Raw genomic sequence first — 21862 nt, 5'->3', positions numbered from 1 at the left:
CCCCACAACTTAAAGTGTTTAGACTTATTATTAATTCTTCTTCTTCTTCTTATTATTATTTGTTAAGATTGTTAAATGTTTAGATTTATTATTATTATTGCCCCTTTAGAATATAATGTATTAGGTAATGTAACTTAGAACTGTTAAGATTATAATCCTATGTAGCCAGAAACAGCCCCCCCTCTGCCCCAGGGCATGCTCAAACTTGTGCAAGGGGCAGCTTGAAATTGACATTGCAGAGATACATTGTAACAATGCATTGCCAAGCCACTAACTCTGCTATGGGAGCCAAGCCCTGTAATTGACTAAGGGCATTGTTACTTAATTGACGCCTGTTCTCTTTAAAACATTGTAACTTTATTCAGCACTCAGAGAATGTTTTAAGCAATACCACCCAGAAACTTTTTGTAACTACAACTCTGAGATATGTAAAGTTATTATTATACAAAAATATTGTATGGGAAACATTAATTAAGAAATGTATGTAAGAGAGAGAGAGAGAGAGTGCTTGGATGATGAGTGAATGGTTCTGAGAGGTGCCAGCCTGAGAATACAGCAACAAAGGGCTGAAGAAGACGTCAGGTGCCAGTGCAGCCAAAAGGTGTCAAGTGGAGAAAACCAAGTACTGGAGGTCCACCCGATGAGATCACTGACGAGCACCTGGCAGCCACCCTGGAGACATCAGCATGATGCAGCAATTTCCATAGACTGGCATAGGAAGAAATTCCTATAAGAACTGGACTAAAAAACTATGGAATCAGAGTCCAAGGTTCTGCTGCCAGCCTACCAGGAGCTTCAGATGCGCATCTGATCAGGACTTCGCTCCCCACTACCATCACTTGTGTACAGAGTACCTGGCCAGTATTCTGTCACAAGCAACTTCCAGGCTGGTAACTATACACAGAACTTGAATGAATGGATGTATGAATGAATGTTTATTTATATATATATATATATATATATATATATATATATATATATATATGTGTATGTGTGTGTGTGTGTGTGTGTATATATATGTATGTATAAAGGTTAAGTAGTGATAGGAATAAGTAGTTAAACAACGTTGTTTGCTTCTATCTTTTCTTTATTTTTTTTATTATTATCTTTACAATAAATGTGGCTTTTTGCCTTATCCCCCTCATAAGATCCTGCTTGCTTTTATTTGGTACAACAGCACCGCTCCTGTGCCGTGTGCCCAGGAGCCGGCAGTGCCCACGCGCCGTGCACCTGGGGCCAGTGCTGCTCCTGTGCCGCGTGCCCCGGGGCTGGCACAGCCCATACGCCACGCTCTCGGAGCTGGCACAACCCATGCACCGCGTGCCCGGGGGCGGGGCGGCCCATGTGCTGCATGCCTGGGGGCGGGGGCGGGGCCGGCCCCGATCAGTCGGCGGGCGCACAGAAATGGCCCGGTGGGCGCCATGTCACCCGCGGGCACTGCGTTGGGGATCACTGGCTTAATCTTTTCTCCTTAACCTCTGAGGATAGGACAAAAAGCAATGGGTTTAAATTTCAGCCATGGTAGTTTAGTTTGGATGTTGGAAAAAACTTTCTTGCAGAGTAATTAAGCCCTGGAATAAATTGTCTCAATCATTGGAGACTTTTAGGAGCAGGTTTGACAAAAACCTATCAGGGATGGTCTATATAATACTTAGTCCTGCTGTGAGTGAAGACTAGATGACTTCTCGCTGTCCCTTCCAGTCCTGTGATTCTATGACCAAGTTGAGTATTTGGTTGAAATAGTTTTGACATAAGGAATAAATTGGGACATGGTTAAAGAAAAGTATGAGATGCAAAGAATTGGTACTTGGCTATTGGTGTTTTTTAATTTTTGTTGTTGTAACTAACATGAACTACACTCTTTTGCGTAGCAAATGAGTTGGTAAAGACTTTGTGCTATGCTAAAATATGCATCTGCTAACACACACCAAAAAACTCTGTGTGTGTGAGAGAGAGAGAGAAAAGCTTTATGAAGAAGTATCTGAAGACTGCATTTAAGTACCAAGAGACATGCTCAATTGTTCAGGCAAATATCATTATAGGCTAAAATTGCAACTGCAAATAGTCAGTTTATGTGCACATCGTGGTAATTGCATGTTCAGTAATTTCATGTGTAAGGATAAACCCAAAACTAATAACCTAATAAAGTGATTGTGTCACTTCTAATGGTTGCTGAAACACTCTGAAAAGGGAAAAAAAACCTAACAAGAAAATATTCAAAACAAATCAGTCAAAATAATTACACATGTCAATGTTCTTACAGTCTGAACTTGCTGTCTGTTTAGAGGGTCAAAATAATATGGACACAATTATGTACTTAATTTATGTTTTTAATATGACACTGATTCAAACTCTTCTTTTTTCCTCTAGGAATTGTGGTACTTGGATTAAACAGATCTCATGCCAAAAATGCACTTAATAAAAATCTTATAAAAATGGTAAGGGAAAAACTAACTGCTACTAATTTGAAGGCAGTGTATCAGAATTAAATATTTGATTTTTTTTCCCCCTCACCCTTCTTTTTCTGTAGATGTCAAAAGCTATGGATGCTCTGAAATCTGATAAGAAAGTACGGACTGTTATATTCCGAAGTGAAGTCCCAGGGATATTCTGTGCTGGTATGCAAACTATTTTTACTATGAGTTTGGAAATTTGTAATCTAGCACTGTGGTAGAAACGGCTCATATTCCAGGGAGCATTGTACTTTGTCACATTCATCTTAGTTGTAAGCATAGCCTTGTCACATGACATTCCTCAATTTTTAGTGTCTGCATCGCTCTGTGTTCTTCTTTTTGCATCATAAAGAACATTTTACAATATGTAGTAGATATTTTTTAAAATAGTTGATGAATGCATTCTGTTGAACTTTTAAAAGATTTGCTTATACTGTACTCTGGAATGAGAGTCTAATATTGCCAAGTGGCTAGAGCATGAATGGTAAATAGACAAGAAAATTGACTTCACTTTCAGTTTGGAGGTATAGAATCCATTATAAAGACTTGTGAAATTAAGCAAGCTATATTGCATTAAAAATAGCAGACTTTTAACTGGCTGTTCCCTTAAACATTAGTAATTTATTAAAGAATATGATCCTGTGCCTTCTAGGGATGTAAAATCCTGTTTAATTGGTTAACCAGTAAAACATATTGTTTAACCAGTTAGGTGATTAAAGAAGTGGGCAGGTGGCGGGGGCCCTCCTGCTCATTGCTGGGCTGGAGCAGCGCCCCTCACCCTGCCTTGGGCATGGACTGCTCCAGCCCACCCAGAGCAGTTCCTGCCTTTGCCCCCGGCCCCCCTCCTCTGCAGGCAGGGTCTGCATTGGCCAGATTGGAGCAGCCCCTGCCTGTCGGGTGATTGGGTCCACCGCGGCTAGAAGCTGCTCTGGCCAGAATGCTGGAGAAGCCCCCAGCTGTGGGCTGCCTGGGCCTACTGCGGACCTATGTTGCTCTGGTTGGGACACTGGAGTATCCCCTGCCTCTGGCAGGCCTGGATACCCAGTAGGAGGGGGCTGCTCTAACCTCCTGACTGGAGCATCCCCTGCCTGCTGGGTGCTTGGGCCTGCTGCAGGCAGGGGCTGCTCTAGCCTGGCTGGAGCAGCCTCTGTCTGCAGCAGGTTCCCCGCGGGACTGGAGCAGTCCATTGCCTGTGGCAGGTGGAGAGTTGCTTCAGCCCCCATCAGTTAACCAGTAAGCCTTACCCATTAACTGGTTGAACATTCACATCTCTATTGCCTTTATCAAAATGTGTGGGATATGTTATTTGGGTGTGTGAAGCCATTAGGTGGGATTTCAAAAGCATATTTATCTTCAGTGACATATTTACTGGCTATCTTGAGAGTTATGATATGAGAAACAGTTCAAAAGTAACAGTTGTCTAACTCAGTGACGTATCTGGGGCTTTTCCTGGGAGTAAATGTACTGTAGCTCCACGAATATGTGTTTATTAGCTGTGCTAGTACCCCTGCAAGTTTAGAGAGCTGCATTGATCTCTGTGTTTTGAAGAGGCTTAGTGTTTGTTGTCCTTGTTGGGAAAGTCGGTCATTGATTACAGTGGAGAGCAAACGGGGGTAAGTTCTTTTCAGAATAGTGAGACCACTGTAGGTTACACTGATGTTCTGTTTGGGTCAGAACCAAGGAGAGGTGAGCTAAGCTACCTTACACTTCATTCAAGTCTCTGGTCACTTTTTCTGCAATAACTATAGGAAATGAGGCAGTGCTTTTGTATATACAACTACCAGAACCACCACCATGTACTCATTTAAAAGGTGAGAAATCCAAGCGATGTCATTGCTGTAACCCTAATCCTTCATGACTCACTTCCCTCTTCTTACAGCAGGGTGAGCAAATTATGGCCCATTGGCTGCATCCCTCAAGGCTTTTAATCCCATCTGCAGGATTGCTAGTTTGGTGGCACCGTGGGGCTAAGGCAGATTCCCTGATTACTGTGGCTCCACACCACTCTCAGAAGCATTTGACATCTGCCTGCAGCTCATAGGGGTATGGGCAGAGCAGAGAGTCTCTGCATGCTGCCCCTGCCTACAAGCACCAGTTCCCTCCCTCCCCCCCTCTCCCATTGGCCAGGAATAGGAACTGTGGCCAGTGGGGGCGGTGCCTGCAGATAGCAGAAGTGCGGCACTACATGTCCACTCCAACTCAGCCCTTCCTTTCCCCCAGGAGCCACTCCTGGACATCATGTCCGTTTCCCAGAGCCATGTGGGGTGAAGGCGGACAAGGAGATGGCCTTAACCCTGCTGTGCTCCCACTCCCAAGATAAACCGTGTCAGATCAGAGCCTGCACTCAACCTCCTATCCCCACCCTACATTCATGGTTCCATATACAATTTTCCTACCTAGATGTGGCGCTTGGGCCAAAAAGTTTGACCATCTCTGCCTTTTATTGTTCACTCCACTATCTGTGTGAAGTGTTAAGTTCAGATTGTGAGCTCTTCAGGACAGGGATCATGTATTTCTATAAAGTAAATAGCATATCCTTAGGTGTTATAAAATATCTAAAGAGAAGCAATACTTATATTCCTGTTGATCCATACCTAAATTGCTACTGTTCATTTTATTTTAGTGCAGGTAATGTGCCAATAGTAGTCTCTCAACTCAATTTTTAAAACTATATGAACAGTCCTAAGTCTATGTTGATAAGTGAATAATCTCAGAAATATGGCAACTCTTCTTTGTTGCTTTCAACCTCACAAAAACATCCAAAATTAAAATTATGGAGACTTACATTTTTAGGAAAGCCATGGATAAGTTATTGGTGCCCTGAAGGGCTAACTAATTTGGGCTAGAGATGGAGCTTAGATTCTAACATTTCAGAAACATCAGTGAGATGTCCTTCTCCTCGCCATGCAATATTGTCAATTGATTTATCCCACTTGGTTGTTGACTGTTGAATAATAAAAAAAAAGTATAAGACGATATCATCCTGTTCTCACTCACTCTTTGAAATAGATGTCCCAAATCAAACAGAGTTAAAGGTGATAAACCTCAAGTCACCCTTTGGAAGTAGTTTGAAAGAAAGTACAGCCTATGTTATTTGAAAAAAATGTACTGGCTAAAAACTGATTATCTTTCAAAGATAATGTCAAGTAAAAAGCATTACATATAATACAGCACAGAGGTGAGAAAGGATACAAAGAACTGTAGCTAGGTCTGCGTTCCAGGAAAAAGATCATGTGATATGAGCGAGGCTTCCTGCACCATTGTTGTCTGACTATAAAGAAACTGCTAAAGATCTAATAACCATCATTTCTAAACTGGAGTAATGTAATAGAGGTGTATATAATCAATCCCCCAGTAATTTTGTTTATTTTTCAGTGGTATCCACGTGGGTGCTCCACTTGAGGTGTTGTGTTCGTCCCGGCGCTGGGACGAGCCCGACACCTCAAGTGGAGCACCCACGGGGGGACACACCTCGAAAAAACGTTGTTACTGCACAGGGTGAGTAACTTCCTCTTATCTTTAGATTTGTTAGGACCTGGATTTACACTTATTTATGATTCATATCAGCTTCCTTATTTCTGTTCAGTAGCTTAAGATAATCTCAGATGTCACTTTTGATATAGGTGGGGCTGACAGCACAACCTATTCAAATTGCACCACTTTTCATTAGAAGATCTTGTTTTCAGGTGCTTCTAACTTTGCCAAATTGTAACTTGGAGGTTTGATTGCTTAAAAAAAAAAGTGAAAATATTTCAGCTATTTATGAGAAAAAGGCTAGAGTTTTTTTTTTTTTTTTTTTTTTTTTTAAAGCCTATGTTTTAATTCTGGTGGCCTTTTCCTGGAAAGGTCTGCCCTCCCCCTATGCTTTGCAATGAGCATAAGAATGGCCATACTGGGTAACACCAAAGGTCCATCTAGCCCAATATCCTGTCTTCCATCAGTGGCCAATGCCAGATGCCCCAGAGGGAGTGAACAGAACAGGTTATAGTCATGTGATCCTTCTCCTGTCATCCATTTCCAGCCTCTGAAAAACAGAGGCTAAGGACACCATTTCTACCCATCCTGGCTAGTAGCCATTGACGGACCTAACCTCCATGAATTTATCTAGCTCTTTTTTGAACCCCGTTGAGGTCCTAGTCTTCACAACATCCTCTGACAAGGAGTTCTACAGGTTGACTATGCACTGCATGAAGAAAAACTTCCTTTAGTTTTTTTTTAAACCTGCTATCTATTTATTTCATTTGGTGAGCCCTAGTTCTTTTATTATGGGAACAAGTAAATAACTTTTCCTTGTTCACTTTTTTCCACACCAGTCATGATTTTATAGACCTGTATCATATCCCCTTTTAGTTTCCTCTTTTCTAAGATGAAAAGTCCAAGTCTTTTTAATCTCTCTTTATATGGGACCCATTCCAAACCCTAAGCATTTTTGTTGCCCTTCCCTGAACCTTTTCCAATGCCAATATATCTTTTTTGAGATGAGGTGATCACATCTGTACACAGTATTCAAGATGTGAGCATGCCATGGTTTTATATAGAGGCAATAAGATATTCTCCGTTGTCTTCTCTATCCCTTTTTAAACGATTCCTAACATTGTTTGCTTTTTCAACTGCACTGCACACTGAGTGGATGTTTTCAGAGAACTATCCACAATGACTACAAGAGCTCTCAAATAGTTATAGCTAAATTAGTTCCCATCATATTGTATGTATAATTGGGATTATTTTTTCCAGCGTGAGTTACTATACATTTATCAACATTAAATTTCATTTGCCATTTTGTTGCCCAATCACTTAGATTGGTGAGATTTATTTTTGAAGCTCTTCACAGTCTGCTTTGGTCTTAACTAGAGCAGTTGAGTGTCATCTGCAAATTTTGCTATCTCATTATTTACCTCTTTCTCCAGATCATTTATAAATAGGTTGAGTAGGATTGGTCCCAGTAGGGACCCTTTGAGGACACTACTAGTTATCTTTCTCCATTCTGAAAACTTACCATTTATTCCTATCCTTTGTTTCCTGTCTTTTAACCAGTTACCAATCCATGAGAGGACCTTCCCTCTTATCCCATGACAGCTTACTTTAATTAATGGCCTTTGGTGAGGGACTTTGTCAAAGACTTTTTGGAAATCTAAGTATATTATAGCGTCTGGATCCCCCTTGTTCACATGTTTGTTGACCCTGTCAAAGAACTTCAGTAGGTTAGTAAGGCATGATTTCCCTTTACAGAAACCATGTTGACTTTTTTCCCCACAAATTATGTTCATCGATGTATCTTGACAGTATTATTCTTTGCTATAGTTTCAACTCATTTGCCTTGTACTGATGTTAGACTTACCGGTCTGTAATTGCCAGGATCACCTCTAGAGCTCTTTCTAAATATTGGCGTCACGTTGGCTATCTTCCAGTCATTAGGTACAGAAGCTGATTTAAAGGATAGGTTACAAACCACAGTTAATAGTTCCACAATTTCCCATTTGAATTCTTTCAGAACTCTTGGGTGAATGCCATCTGCTCCTGGTGATTGTTATTGTTAAGTTTACCAATTTGTTCCAAAACCTCCTCTAATGACACCTCAATCTGGAATAGTCCCTATCTTGTACGTAACCCGGGGACTGCCTGTATATGTTCACATACTATTATTTTGCAAACGACCCTGTCTCAATCACAGCACACAGTGAATGGTACACACTTAATGAACAGCTCTTAATATTTTGTTTTCTCCTCATTTTTAAAAAAATGGCCCACATCATATTCAGTGTATACTGTTCAAACCCTGCTTTGAAGACAGAATTATAATTTTCTTCTGGGTTTTTCAATGGCACTCCTCATAGCATCTGACTGTTTCACAAGCACAAATTTTACTTTTCTATTGCCTCTGAGAAGTTGGGCAGTGACTGCATTACTACATTATCTCCATTTTAGAGATAGGCAACTGAGCAGAGAAATAAAGGTTAAAATAAAATCCACTGATTTTTGAGTGCCCAGTTTGAGATGCCCAAGATCTTGTTTTTCCAAGTACTTATCACTATCTAGTACTTCAAAGCACAGCTCCCATCGACTTGAATTGCAGCTAGGAGTGTCAGCCCTTCTACAAATCTGACTCAAGTCAGGGACCCAGATAATGAGGAACACACAATTAAAATCATCTCTCAATACTTTTGGTTTGATTGGCTTACTTAGCATTATAGGAAATCTATAGTAGTTTTAGTGATAGAATCCAGTTCTTGAAGGCAGCATTCAACTACTTTAATAACGAGCCCCTCCTTTCTCTTTATGGCAGGTGATTGCAAATTCATTATACACCTTTCAACTTTTGCAACAGATAAAACAAGTATCACAGAGACAATAGTCCCTTTCTTCACTTTCTTCATCACCATGTAATTAGATACGAACTCTTAATGCATATGCACAAGGAGGGCAAATTAATGTTGTCCAAGCAACCTTAATTCTGCCATTTCCAATTTTTCGAGTGTTTTAATTTATAACCTCAGTACTAATACTTGGTTTTATAATACTATTTACATATAGGTTGGAAGGATTCAATTTTTATTGGTTAATGTCAGTTTCACTGTACACACACATGTGGATGAAAAATATTGATCATGATTGATATTTATTAAAAAGTAACGTATGAGAAATGCTACCTGAGAACATATTAGAATTTGATTTAAATATATTTACTTTGTATAGATGATGTGATGTTGATAGTTTGTGTTTTGACCATTATAAAGGTTTATCTTTGTAAATTTCTCAATATCTACTGTCATTTCATAAATGTCTGACCCCACATAATTCCCCCAATTGTGAACACTTAAATCCAATTAAATAAAATCCATAGTTTTGCATAGTAGTGAATTTCAGTTAATTTAAAAAAGCGTAAAAATAAATATTGCTGTTTTGTCAAAATTATATTAAAATTGAATTCTCTTAGGCCTAATGCAGTAGGGATGTGAATGTGTACATGGTTAACACTGGATCTTCTGAGAACAGAATTTTTGAAAAGGCTTAATATCCTTTGGCTATTGAATAACACCATGATAGCTGTATAACATTTGACTTGATAAAACACTAAAGTGTTTTTTCACATAATTTTATGAGTAAAACAAATAAATCTTAAACCCTACAACGTTCTTTTTGTAGCTAATTAGATAACATCCTTTTGTAAACAAGAATTGGCACCTGTCTTTCTTTAATGTAAAGCACATACCGTCTATTATTTGTTTATATGGCCTGTTCATCTTTAGATTTGTTTTTAAAATGTAATTATTGCAAATATAGATCAAACGTTTTATATTTGAATGCCCAATATTATGCTCTTAAATTCATGTTAGGCACCTACACAAATAGACTTTGTTTTGTTTTGTGGTTCCAATGCTTTTGAATACCCTAACTTTCCATAAACTTCAGTGGACTCTGTGGATGTTGATCAGTTCTAAAAATGAAGCCATTCATTTTTTTTTTAAATACTGGTTAAGGTGTTCAACTTTAGGCACTCATTTATTAAAATATATCTGTGAAATTTGAGCTTCATAAGAGCGAATGCATATAGCTACATGTAGTAAACTTGCAAGAAGCTCGGTTACGTGTAATCCTGAGCAATTGGACTGTTACTATAGCCTTTTGGAATATTTGAGACTAACATCATGCAAATTATCCTCAAAAGATTATCAATGGTAAGTGAGAGATGTCCTGGGCAAAATTTTATAGTGTCTTGGGTATGTGAACTTTCCATGAGCTGCAGTTGCAAAGTGACACCTTTGGGTTTTTGCCAGGAGTTAGACAGGAAAATGACATCTGGTCCAGATGACCCCAGAGCATTTAACCAGACAGTGATTAGTGCAGCATAGAATAGCAGTGGGAGAACTGCCCGAAGCGTTATGGTAAATTCAGAAACTGGGAGCATTCACATGACCCTTATAGAGGTATAATTGATTCCAAAACAGAGTCATTTAACTTCCAAAGCAGATTGTTTCAAGGGGGATAAAATATAAGAGAAATAGAAATAAGAATTGTTGTGCATGTGGATATAAAGCAGCTTATGCTATAAAAACTAAAGATATACTAGAAAGTCTTTCCCAGGTAGTGAAGTCCTTATACAGTTGTTTAAGTTGCTGCATACAAGATGATCTGAAAACAGATGTAAATATTATAGTATAGGTTGAACATCTGTGGTCCAGGACTTGCTGGTCTTACAACATACCTGGTCTGGCAGGACCACAGATGTTTTTGGACTAGACAGCTCCAGTGGCAAAGGCTGCCAGTGTCTGGGAGCGAAACTGGCCAGAGGGACAGTGGAGCCTGGGGGGCATCAGAGCTTGCAGTCTGTGGGGCCGGAGGGGAAGAAGGCTGAAACTCATGGAGCCACCGGAGCTTGCAAAGCCTCCAGAGCTTGGGGAGTTGTTTCAGTCATGGTGCTGGAGACAGTGGTGCCAGGTGGCTGGAGAGAGGAGCTCAGCAGGAAGGTTGGTGCCTCCAGCTTTTCAGACTTCCATTGATTGGTCCGGCAAACTTCCTTGTCCCGTGAGTGCTGGACCAGAAAAGTCCAGCCTGTAGTAATTTGAGCATGTTCAAGCTACTTCATTCACAGAAAGCATAGAAGGGCTGAGTGAAGCAAAAATGGTTCCATGGCTGGTTGGGGGGAAAAAAAAGGATCTCACTTGTAGTCATGCAACCAACTTGCACATGGGTATTTGCATTTTGAATACTTGACTTCACTGTTGTCGAAGCAAAAACACGCTCCTCTCTGTTTAGGCGGCTAACAACTGATTTGCTTTATTGATCAGTAAAGCAAAGTGAGCCAAACGTGATCCCAGCAAAGTCGGGCCCAGTAAAGCTGCTAATACAATCAATCCTAGTATCTTTATACCCTTAGCCAAACAGTCTGACATCAGGGCATCCAATTACAGAAATCCTCAATTAAATTTGGAAAAACAAAGCCTTATCAACAAGATGGTGGACAGGTACGAGGGAGTACATCTCCTGTCCCAACCAGCCCAATTAACACATACAATAGCCCATCCTGTAGGCCTCTTCTCACGGGGTGACAGAAAGTTCACTCTGGTCTACGTGCTTGAGAGAAAAGCTGAAATGGTTTCTGATATACAAGATGGCTTCTAGCTAAACATAAAATAGCTTCTACACTGTATTAGACTTCACAAAGCTTTGCTCCCCTTTCATGTAACTTTCATGTAGGGCATTTGCATGGAGAGCACAAGGTGGTGGTTCAAGTCCCATCTACCCTGGGAGTAGCCAGACAGCCTTCCCAGGGATGGAGCAGTGGAGTCGAGGTAGACTTGCTCCTGCCCTGGCTCTGCACCACTCCTGAAAGCAACTGGTATGTACAGCAGTAGCCCCATGGCGCTGGGGTCCCCCTGTTGCACTCCAGCCTTTTTACATTTAAGGCTGTTGCATAGTGGGGGTGGGGTGGGGACCTGGCATGAGCTGGGAATCAGCTGGTCCAGCTCGCGCTGGGTCCCCATGCTGTGCTTCAGCCTTTTAAATGTATTAAGAGACCACTGGCTCTTAATACATTTAAAAGTCAGAGCTGCAGCAGTGTTAGCTCCAGGGTCTAGGAGCTAACCCTGCTGTGGCTCATCGACTAGTTGATGGAAAATCCATCAACTAGTCAATTAAACTAAATTTAACATCCCTAATTTATAGTCTTATCTTTATTTCCCTTATTAGATAATATAAATAATTTAAGCCACATTTGACTTTAGCTAGTTATGCTTTCATTTTCTTGGCACTTATGTTTCAAACATTTCAGTGGAATGTTTGTTTACAAACTTTTTGTACATGGTAACACTTAAAGTTGTGGAAATATTTCTCTTGGCCTTAGGTTTCATAAAAAGCTTATTTTTACAAAATTGTAAATTTGGACTTTTAAGCTAGTGTTTCCTCAAATGGCGTCCTAAAATGCATAACTCGCATCTCTTGAGGTTAAACACTGACACCACCTGATCACTGAAAAAAATTTGCTGTGGAGAAAGAAAGAAAATTTTTTCAGAGTGACTGACTCATCTTTTTATTGTATGGTGTCATGTATTACATTGCTGGTAGCATATAAAATGTATTTTCAATATCCTCCCAATAGTTTATATATTTTAGGACTTCCATCTTGATCATAATTGCATTTGAAAGCTCCCCCCACGCTAGCATTGGACATACAATAAAGAAAGCATGTGTCTGGCTGAGGCCCATACGCCATCTTTTTTTTTTTTTTTATTGTGCAGTCACTACAGTAGAGTGAAAGCTAGTGAAAACACATGAGTCTTACGTTCTGCTGTAAAAGTTGAAAGACTTGGACTCAAGCTTCTCTCTAGTGGTAGCTAGTCAGACAAGCAAGGGAACTCTCCAGTGAATGTCATGTCCCTGACATTTAGTTTTCTCTCCGGCTCCATGAGAGACCATCTTCCTCTTGCTTGCATCTGTTGTGATAAGTTGAAAAATATAGTGTTTTATGCAGTTGTGGCTTGAGGCCATTTCCATTGTAGGCACTAAATTGATTTGGCTTGACTTATGTTGAGTATTTTAAAGGTGCTTTTATGAACTCTCCAGTGAAATCTTTCTTCTATTTTGAAGCCTATTCCAGGAAGACATGCAGTTGTACAATCAGATACACAGAAATCTTTTTTCCTTAACCTGTGTGCTATGTACATTTTTTAAAACATTAATTCAATAAAATGTGATGCACTGGAACAGTTGCCCCATTGGTATCCTTCATCTGAAGGAACTATTCCATCAATCAACACCTATAATAATATAGATTGGGATCAACGTATATTTAATTTGCTTTCAATTTATTTTCTTCTTTTGTAAACTTCTAAAGATTAGAACCAATATCTGGAAATTAGTCTAAGTGTAAAAGGAGCCATTGTCATATGAAATAACTAAGATGTGCAACTTGTTACCTTTTTATACAGAAAAAGTGAGCTGATAGGTGCTTAACCCAATCAGTGCTTCCCAGGGTCACAAAGCCCTTCTCCGAAGAGGTCTTTAACAGTAAGGCATAGGAAACATGATTGCATGCTTACTTATGACTCTAATTCTATGATGTAATTAACTAATGTCACCATAGGCTGGGCCATGTGTGAAAGGAAATGGTAAAACTCCTACTTGTGCTGATGATTGGAAGGAGAAATATAGGTGGTAGCTTATTTTTTAAAATTATTATTACTATTGCTTCTATTTAGATGTGTTGGAGCAGCAGTGAATCTAGTATGACTCCAAAGCCTGTATCCAACTTAACTATCAGGAGCAGATACCATCTGTGGCTGATTTGCAGTTTCTTTTTTCAACAATATTGCCTTGCTCTGGTTAATCCTTTTCTAATTGATTTTTCTTCCTGGTACTTATTTGTCATGAACTTAAATAACTGGATGATTGTCTGCTCTGAGAGAGACCTAGAGTAGAGTATTATAGTTTTGGACTAAAATCTGCAGCATTTTTTTAGTCTCTGATAGAAGTTGGAATACATACTAAGCTCAGAGATAGGACTGTACCTTGACATCAGATCTTATTTATGAGGACTGTCCCCATTGATTTTATATGATGAAATGAGCAAAGGGCATGTGATGTAATTAAATTTTTCCTTGCTATGTTAAGTCATCAACATTGCACAGTCAGCAGGCTGTATAGCTATCAATGAATGTACTACTATTAGATCAATTGTTAAATCTTTGGCTATAGTATTGATTCTCAAATTTTTTTTTCCACAGACCACTTGAAAATTGCTGAGGGTCTCGGCAGTATGCTCTGTTTGCTTTCTGATTAAATAATTTGCAAAAGTGCAGTTTTACTGTATTCTCTAACCTACCCAGAAAAGTTAGTGGCAATGGATGAATGATTATCCACACATAGGGTACGTCTAGACTACATGCCTCTGGCGACAGAGGCATGTAGATTAGGCTACCAGACATAGTAAAATGAAGCGGCGATTTTAATAATCTCCGCTTCGTTTAAATTTACATGGGATGAGGTTTACCTGGGTGGTCGACAAATACCTTTGATGTCGACACCCGCGCGTCCAGACTATCACGCTGAGCCGACAAACAGCTGATCAGCTGTTTGTCGGCTCAGCGCGGCAGCCATGTAAATTTAAACGAAGCGGAGATTATTTAAATCGCTGCTTCATTTTACTGTCTGGTAGCCTAATCTACATGCCTCTGTCGCCAGAGGCATGTAGTCTAGACGTACCCATATTTCCTTTCCTAGTGTGAATTTGCCAGCCTCCCCTTCATGCTCCCCCCCTCCCCCCAACAAAACAAAACCTACCTGCTGTGAAAATAGAGAACTTTTGAACAATTTTATATTACAGGTTGAACCCCTCTGTTCTGGCAACTTCAGTGGTACAGCATGATTTTAATTAGCTGGATGTCCACTTATCATGGGAGTGGCCAAGTTTCCCATGGTCCCATAAAGTTTGCTTACAGCCACCAGTCCTGGCTCTGTGCTGTTATTTAGCTCTAATTTACCCCTAAATGTCTCCTAAAAGCTCAGTAAGCCGTGGAAGTATTGATAAAGCTGCTAGACAATATTGACATCCCATGGTCTGGCAAATTCTCTGTTTCTGCACCGGTCAGGTCCGGAGGGTGCTGGAGTAGAGAGGTTCAATCTGTAGTTGTTTTGTTTTCATTAGGGCTTTGCTAACTTACAACCATTGAGGCTCTGACTCAGTGTGTATGTTGTAATAACTAGAAATCTTATCCACCTTCATAAATAGAGATCAGAGTTAGACTATTGGAGACTTTTTTGTTTAAAAACATTTTTTTTAAGTAAAAAATCCTCTGACTGGTAGTTAGATCCTGCTTATTTGATTTCAGTGTGATTATTTGCATGATTAGTATTTACAGAATATCGTTTTCTGTAACTTTGGTTTCAGGATTTCTCATTTCTAAGGTCAGTAGTTTACATAAATCAAGTACCAGAAAGTTTTTATGGGACAGAAGTACATTTCAGTCTTGTATGAGATATCATGCCTATCCTTGTATCTTCTTATGGGTGTTTTGCTGTCCACTGAAACTTAACATGACTAAACCTGAGCTCGCGATCTTTTTTCCTGAAGCCTTGTTTTTATCTGTCCTGCATCACCCCCAAATGTCTATGTGCTTTGTCACATAATCAATCATTATACCTTTGAAAATCAGTCATATTAGGTAATGCTTATACTTTACAGTATTTTTCAAGTCTCTCCTCAAAGCTCACTTCTGCCATAATGTATACAAAAAGCAATCTGATCTGAATAGTCAACTGATGAGTTGTAATTATTGATTGGGTATGAATTATGTGCACAGTCTGTGCTAAAGCATCCTGATTTTGCTTTTGCCTCTGTCCTCCTGTTAACCACATGTTTGTTTCATCTATCTTGTATGTTTTGCCATATTTAGATATTTATGCTACAGAGGCTGTCATTTGGTCTTTGTACAGTGCCTAGAACAATGGGGCCTGGACCTGCTTGAGGACCAGAGATGCTATACAATAGTAGTGTCAAATTATAATAGTACTAAATGGGGTAAGCAGGAACCAGTGACATTGTCTACAAGAAAAAAGCTGTCATCTAAAAAAATGGGGTATGCCCACAAAAGCTCATGTTTTGTTAGTCTTTAAGACGCTATTAGACTATTTGTTGTTTTTTAAAGTTTTTCCTGTTACTGACTAATTCAGCTACTCCCTGAAGCTATTGTCTCTAAGGTTTGGGGGTCAGTATACAAGGGACTTAGCTATCAGTACACCTATTCTTTCTAACCTGCATTTTTGGGGAGCAAAGTGGAACATACTCAGTGTGAATGTTTGCACTGCAGTGTTTTACGTTGCAAATATCAGTGATGGAATTAACTTTTTTAAATTAATGTAAAAAGAAACAAAATAGCGGTTTTAACTCATCCCTTGAACATCTTGTCACTGCCTTTCTTTAGAGGACTAAATGTCTCAGGACCAAATTATGCAGCTATAATTCAATCAGAGCTTCTCTGGTATTTGTGATTAATGATTTTATTAGGAGATATTTTGACTTTCTCTTTCATACCACATAACTTTTTCCTCTGGAATTGCAGCTCATAATCTGATTTTAAAAGCAAGATAGGCATGCTATTTAATTTTTTTGTAGTCATTACTAATCCAAAATTGATATACCAGTATATTGTTTTTCAACATGCACTTGCTGTAGCCAAATATTCAGTGTATGCAAAACACCTGAAGCAATCATCTGCATCCTTTCAGTAAAAGGTCAATGTTTGTAGAAATTACATGATTTACTAGAAATCAAAGAGGAACGAACCCAGTGAGTTACACAGAATTTTAAATACACTCATATTTCTCTGAATTGCAGGGTTTCAGTACCAGTTACTAAGAACACACATTCTACATACCACCTTGCAGTCTTACACAAACCTTAGTATTAAAAGAAGAAGGGAAAGAACCTCATAATTGTTAAACTTCGGAATATTGACTATTAAAATAAGAAAACGTATGTGGTTCTATCACTGTGTGGAGCAGGTAACAGTAGTTTCACTACAAAAATAGTGCAAGTTGTATAAATGAGAGGCGGTGTTACATTAATGCTATTTATTCTGTAAAGATAGTTTTAAAATGACTTTATATACTTAATATATTGTTTAATGTCTTTCTTCAGGTCTAGATTAGATTTCAGAGTTAGTTTCTTGAGAATTCTGAGATCCAGATTATAGGATAAGCATATTTTTCCATAGTAGGAAAATGTAACTGTCCAATTAATAGGGAAAATACCCATTTTAAATATTTAATCTAAGCAAGATTACTCTATCAAAGAAATAACAGAAAATATCATTCCTGTTTTCATCAAATGGAAGCATTATTATGCCAAATATTACAGTAATTGTGTAAATTTTCTCAATGAGGCGTGAAGTTGAAAATTAAAAATAATATAAAGGAAGCTGGGTGTTTAATCCAGTCATTGTAGTACTTTAAAGAAATACTTCCTTAATGCAGCTCATTGTGCAAAAAATTCAAAAATACAATCACCATAGGACTGGGGTGGACAAACACTGGCCCGTTCACTAGATCCAGTCTGCCAGGGTTAGCTCCTGTTGGGTTGCCACCACTGTATTTACCTGCACCTTCACAGGCATGGGTGATTATAGTTCCTGTCGGCCACTGATCACTGTTCCCAGCCACTGGGACCTGTGGGAAGCAGTGTCCTAGTCTGCATCGCTTCCTGCCACTCCTATTGGCAGGATACAGTGATCAGTGACCAGTGGGAGCTGTGATAGCTGGTACCTGCAGTCGTGAAGGTAAATATAGCATTGGGAACATGCCAAGACCTGCAGTTAGATATGGGCAAGGGTCTGAAAGCTACAGAAACCCACTTTAGCTTCAGGTGGGCTGCTGCTATATTTACCTGCATGGCTGCAAGTACCAGCAATTGCCACTCCCATCGGCTACAAATTACCATTCCTGGGCAATGGGAGCGGCAGGAAACAGTGTTCTGGTCTGTGCCACTTATTGCTACTCTCGTTTGGGAGGGAATGGTGATCCAGAGCCAACAGGAACTGCAATTGCTGGTATCTGCTGACGCTCAGATAAATATAGTGGTGGTGGCCTGCCAGGGGCTAACCCTGGCGAATTATTGCTGTTCTATTACCCACCCCTGTTGTAGGAACTGGCTCCACTGTTTTTATCCCTTTTAATATATAGTATTTGCAATCTATACTGTTTTCTATTAAATGTCAACATTTATCCACAACTGCTGTGGACTAACATGGAGTGTAATCCTCAAAATCCACTACACAAACAGCTGGGTTATTAGCTGGGGATGGCAGGATTGCTGCATTGGATCATACTGCTGATTCATATGCCATGAGCAATGGCCAAGATCAGATGCTCCAGCCGGAGTAATGTGCAAGAAATCCTGGAGTTGGTAGTTGCGAGAACTTGTCTCCAGAGAGAGATTCCTCCTAAACCCCAGTACTTATAAGTGGCTTATGCCCTATTTATATCCATTCCAAACCTTTTTTTTTCTGTTTGATTGTGTGCAGAAACTTATCTTTGACACACAAGGGATGCTCATGCCATGTGCAGGTATACAAACTATTCCTGTGACCCAGTGCCACAGAACTGCATAAGTGGGATTTAGGTCAGGTTTCTGTGATTGAGCAAGGCAAAAAGTCTGACTTTGACTTAACATAGTCATATTGAGAAACAATAATTTAGAGTACTTTTCTGATTAATACTCACATACTCCCATCTATAAAAGGGGGAAATAAGAACAACCCAGGAAACTACAGACCAGTCAGTTTTACTTCTGTGCGAGGAAAGATAATGGAGCAGATGATTAAGGAATTAATCTGCAAACATCTGGAAGAAAATAAGGTGATAGGTAACAGCTAGTATGGATTTGTAAAGAACAAATCATGTCAAACCAATCCGATAGCTTTATTTGATAGGATAACCCTGGCAAATTGTGGATATCTTGTGGATAAGGGAGAAGTGGTAGATGTGATATACCTAAGCTTCAGTAAGGCATTTGATAGTCTCACATGACCTTCTTATCAATAAACTAGGCAAATACAACTTCGATGGGGGTACTATAAGATGGGTGCATAACTGGCTGGATAACCATTCTTAGAGAGTAATTAATGGTTCACAGTTATGCTGGAAGGATATAACAAGTGGGGTTCCGTAGGAGTCTGTTTCAGGGCCGGTTCTGTTCAGTATCTTCATCAATGATTAGATCAGGGCTACTCAACTTTGGAAGCCCCGGAGGCCACAGTGATACTCTCAGCAAATGCCGAGGGCCGCAACTTAAGTGTGGTTGTGTATATATGCAAATACCTTATTTCACACTGACTGTCATTTAATACAAAGATTAAGGCAAGACTACACAACTCGCAGGTCCCATTTAAGTCTTTTCTGCTGATATTAATAAAATGCAATATTTACCCGATTTCTACCTATATAACAGCACTTTTAATGAGCAATGACAATCTAGGAATTTAACTACTAATACGCATCTCAACAGAAGACCATTATATTGACTACTTTTTTGTTTTGGCTCCCACCTGTGGGCCACGTATTGAGCCCCACCTAAACCCAAACCACACTGCGGGCCACAAACAAATGGGCCGTGGGCTGCATGTGGTCCACGGTCTGCATGTTGAGTAGCCCTGATTTAGATGATGGCATAGAGAGTATGCTTATTAAGTTTGCAGATGATACTAAGCTTGGAGGGGTTGCGACTGCTCTAGAGGATAGGGTCAAAATTCAAAATGATCTGGACAAACTAGAGAAATGGTCTGAGGTAAATAGGATGAAGTTTAGTAAGGACAAATGCAAAGTACTCCACTTAAGAAGGAACAATCCATTTCACACATACGGAATGGGAAGTGACTGTCTAGAAAGGGGTACTGCAGAAAAGGATTTAGGGGTCATAGTGGACCACAAGCTAAATAGGAGTCAACAATGTGACACTGTTGCAAAAAAACAAACACACAAACAAACCACAACACACAATGGGGGGGAGAGGACATGATTCTGGGATGTATTAACAGGAGTGTTGTGGGTAAGACATGAGAAGTCATTCTTCTGCTCTAGTCTGCACTGATTAGGCCTCAGTTGGAGTACTGTGTCCAGTTCTGGGCACTACATTTCAAGAAAGATGTGAAGAAATTGGAGAAGGTCCAGAGAAGAGAAACAAAAATGATGAAAAACATGAGTTATGAGTCCAAGGCTGAAGAAATTGGGCTTATTTAGTTTGGAAAAGAGAAGACTGAAAGGGGACATGATAGCGGTTTTCAGGTATTTAAAAGGGTGTCACAAGGAGGAGGGGAAAAAATTGTTCTTCTTCGAGTGGTTGCTCATGTCCATTCGAAGTAGATGTGCGCGCCGCGTGCACCACGTCTTCCGGAGCGTTTTCCCTAGCGGTACCCGTAGCGCCGGCGGGGCGTCCCCTGGAGTGGCGCCGCCATGGCGGGGCATAAGTACCCCTGCCAGCCCTGCCCCACCTCAGTTCCTTCTTACCGCCGTGTCGGTTGTTGGAGTGTCTCTCTCCCTCTCTAGCTGTTAGTCTTAGATAGTTAATGGTTCCCGTTTCAAACATTGTAAATAGTTTGTGTAGTTAGTTAGGTTTTTTTTTTTTGTCCCCCCCCCTCCTCTTGGGGGTAATGAATGCCAGGGCCGCAAGGCTTCAAGGCGTGTGCTGACTGCGGGAAGTTTATGCCCAGGGGCGACCCACACGACAGCTGCCTTAAGTGTCTGGGTGAGGCTCATTTGGCAATTGCCTGGAAAATCTGCAAGTCTTTCAAGCCCCGTACGAGGAAAGAAAGAGTTTCCCACTTGAAGCTTCTCCTCATGGAGACGGTGCTTCCACCGGTACTGCCGGACCAGCTTGCGGTGCACAGCGTACCGGCCTCCATGCGCGAGGCCGCACACTGGCACCAGGCATTGACGTCAAGATCCCGGCACCAGTCTCACTCTCCACCATCTAAGAGGGTGAAGAAATCCCGGGGCAGGTCTCCGACTAAGAAGCCGACGGCGGCTGGACACCGCACCGGCAGTTCACCGGTGCGTGTTTCCCCTCCGGTGCACCATCGGCACCGAGGGGGTCTAGTGAGCCCTGGTCGCTTGCCCTCTCATCGTCCGTCTACGCCAGACACCTTTGAAGCGGCGCAGGACCTAATAAGTCTTACAACCTCCCTGCCGTCGTCGGTCGACTCGGACGGGTCGAGGTCGCCCCCAGTGGAAGCTTGGAGGGCGCCGCTGTCGCCCATGCATGGCCACGGTCGGCATGCTATGGTGGCTTATGCGTCGGGACCAACCCCGGTGGGGTTGGCTCCTGCTACTACTACGGCACCCTTCACGACGCCGAACTGTCATTCTCAGGGAGCTTCGAGCCATGGCAGGTCGTTGCTCTCCAAGTTGCCAGAGCCCCGCTTGGCCGGACCGGTGCCATACCCCCATGGCCATGTGGCCTCCCAGGAGTCGGCATCTGTCTCTGTGCCGTCATCGGCACTGGCATCGACCCAATGGTCTACCCCGGTACCGGGCCTGGGCACGCCGGTACCGCTTCATTCGGGCACGACTCAGTCGGCATCGAGCCTGAGCACCTCGGTGCCGCAGCTGCTGGCCACATTATCGGCACCGGGCCTGAGCACCCCGGTGCCGCACCTTCAGTCGACACAATTGGTCAGGAATGACTTGTCCTTGGTGAATCTATGTTGAATATTCCTGATCATTTTCCTCTTTTCCAATTGCTTCAAAATGGATTCCTTGAGAATCCCCTCCCTGATTTTTCCAGGGACTCAGGTAGGCAGACTGGTCTGTAGTTCCCTGGGTTGTCCTTCTTCCCTTTTTTAAAGATGGGCACTACATTTGCCCTTTTCCAGTCATCTGGGACCTCCCCTGATCGCCCCCTAACTCCGCTGATCTAGTTATTA

General features: G+C 41.0%; 1 protein-coding gene across 5 annotated transcripts in view; it reads left to right on the top strand.

Annotated features, from left to right (window-relative positions):
- Positions 1 to 21862, top strand: part of AUH (AU RNA binding methylglutaconyl-CoA hydratase) — a 214421-nt gene that overhangs the window by 11899 nt on the left and 180660 nt on the right. For 4 of the 5 annotated variants that reach the window (XM_075931894.2, XM_075931898.2, XM_075931895.2 and 1 more), the window contains exons 2-3: positions 2371 to 2438; positions 2531 to 2618. The exons of the other annotated variant lie outside the window; for it this stretch is intronic. In XM_075931894.2, the coding sequence (XP_075788009.2) occupies positions 2371 to 2438; positions 2531 to 2618 (156 nt within the window). The remainder of the gene's footprint in view (positions 1 to 2370; positions 2439 to 2530; positions 2619 to 21862) is intronic. 5 annotated transcript variants of the gene reach the window in all.

The sequence above is a fragment of the Pelodiscus sinensis genome, chromosome 6, assembly GCF_052426305.1.
Source record: "Pelodiscus sinensis isolate ZL-2025 chromosome 6, ASM5242630v1, whole genome shotgun sequence".
Classification (NCBI taxonomy): Eukaryota; Metazoa; Chordata; order Testudines; family Trionychidae; genus Pelodiscus; species Pelodiscus sinensis.
This window is presented reverse-complemented; position numbering and strand designations above follow the sequence as displayed.